General features: G+C 56.9%; 1 protein-coding gene across 1 annotated transcript; it reads left to right on the forward strand.

Moving 5' to 3' along the window:
- Positions 1–589: 589 nt before the first annotated feature.
- Positions 590–1877, forward strand: LOC119346788 (cytochrome P450 89A2-like; the record flags this gene model as incomplete). Its single annotated transcript, XM_037615942.1, has 1 exon — positions 590–1877. A coding segment is annotated over exon 1 (1269 nt), but the record flags the coding sequence as incomplete, so codon positions are not given.
- Between the last annotated feature and the right edge of the window lie 5 nt (positions 1878–1882).

Raw genomic sequence — 1882 nt, forward strand, 5'->3', positions numbered from 1 at the left:
GGGGGGGGGCAAATGACCCAAAATTTTGATTGCAGTGGCCAAACTACACTGATGCATGTATTTTTTTTCTATTTTTTGCACTGTTCATCTCTAAATAGTAGCAAATCAGGGATGTTAAGGGGGGGCAGGGCCCTGCTGGTCCCCTGTCTCCGCCACTGTATATGAGTTAATGTCGATGGGTTGTGTACTGAAGTGCCACGCCGGTAGTAGCTAATTATCGCTGGCGTTCATATTTTCTCCACACCGCGGAAATCGACACTGGTGTGGCAATTGTTAGATGCACCACCAGTGAAGTGACTAAAGTAAGCCTATTCCCACTAGTGTACAAACTATAGGTTGGACGCGACTTACTAGTAGGGTGCACTTTTTACGGAACGCTACTGTTCCCAAAAGGAGCACGACACTAGTAAGTCGCGGTCAGGACCGTGTCTGGGCCCCACGTATGCGCGAGAGGGGAGGAAACTCAGAACTAGATGGTGGACTGCAAGTTGATGATAAAAAATGTGAGGCTTTTTTTGCAAAATGGCACTCATGATAGTTGTATATATATAGTCGCCAAAAAGGATGATCGCCACCTAGCACAGCTCCGTGACCAAAGTTGAGAGACAATGGATGAGCTCACCATCCTCTTGTGCATTGCGCTCTCCATTCCTCTCATCATCTTCTTTATGCTCAAACGTCATGGCGGGCGCCAGAAACTCCCACCTGGTCCGCCAGCCCTGCTGTTCATAGCCAAGTTGTTGTTGATGCTTAAGAGCCCGATCTACCATTTGGGCCCTGTGCTACGCAGCTTCCATGCCCGCTACGGCCCCATCGTCTCCGTCTGTCTCGGGCGAACCTTCGTTTTCGTGGCCGACCGCCACCTCACGCATAGCGCCCTCGTCAAGGGCGGCGGCAACTTCGACACCCGCCCACCGCCCAGCAAGCTTTTTACCCTGTTTTTAGGGGGCTCCATGTCCGCCTCTCCCCTTGGGCCCTATTTTCGTCTGGTCCGCCGCAACCTGCACTCCCAGGCGCTGCACCCGTCCCGCGTCAGGCTCTTGGCACCGGTCAGGCAGCGCGTGTGCGACGCGCTCGTTGGCTCGCTGCGCCGCGATCGCGATGCAGCGTCCCAGGGCATTGTTACGGTGAGGCCGTTGATGGCGCGCTGTTTGTTCGATCTGCTCACGAGCATGACATTCGGCGTCACGCTTGGCCAAGAGGCGCTGGACGAGATGCAACAGATGCAGCTCCAGATTTCCGACGGCATCAGCAGGTTCCCCGTCTTATCCATCTTCCAGCCCATCACCAAGAGGCTACTGCGGAAGGAGTGGGCGCTGAACGTGGCGCTACGGGAGAGGCAGAAGGGGCTGATGTTGCCGCTGATCCACGCGCGCCGCGGCCACGATGGCGCTCAATGCTACGCCGACTCCTTCCTCGAGCTGCGTGTGGCAGAAGAAGGCGGTCGCCCGCTCACGGACGACGAGATGGTAAGCCTCTGCTCCGAGTTCATGATTGCCTCAACCGACACTTCAGTGGCCTTGCTGGAGTGGATCATGGCGGACCTCGTAAACCACCCCGACGTCCAAGCCAAGTTGTACGAGGAGGTGAGGGGCAAGCCTGAGCTCAGCGAGGAGGAGCTGAGCGGGATGCCATACCTCAAAGCCATCGTGCTGGAGGCGCTGCGGCTGCACCCTACGGCACACTTAGTCTTCCCGCACGGCGTGCAGAGCGACACAGAGATTGGTGGATACATGGTGCCCAAGGGCGTCGACATCAACTTCTTGGTGTCCGACTTTGGGCTTGACGAGACCGTGTGGCCGGCGGCGCGGGAGTTCCGGCCTGAGCGGTTCTTGCACGACCACGGCGTGGACATCACGTGTACCAAGGAGATCAAGATGGC

This window comes from Triticum dicoccoides, unplaced genomic scaffold (genome assembly GCF_002162155.2).
Source record: "Triticum dicoccoides isolate Atlit2015 ecotype Zavitan unplaced genomic scaffold, WEW_v2.0 scaffold50838, whole genome shotgun sequence".
Classification (NCBI taxonomy): domain Eukaryota; kingdom Viridiplantae; phylum Streptophyta; class Magnoliopsida; order Poales; family Poaceae; genus Triticum; species Triticum dicoccoides.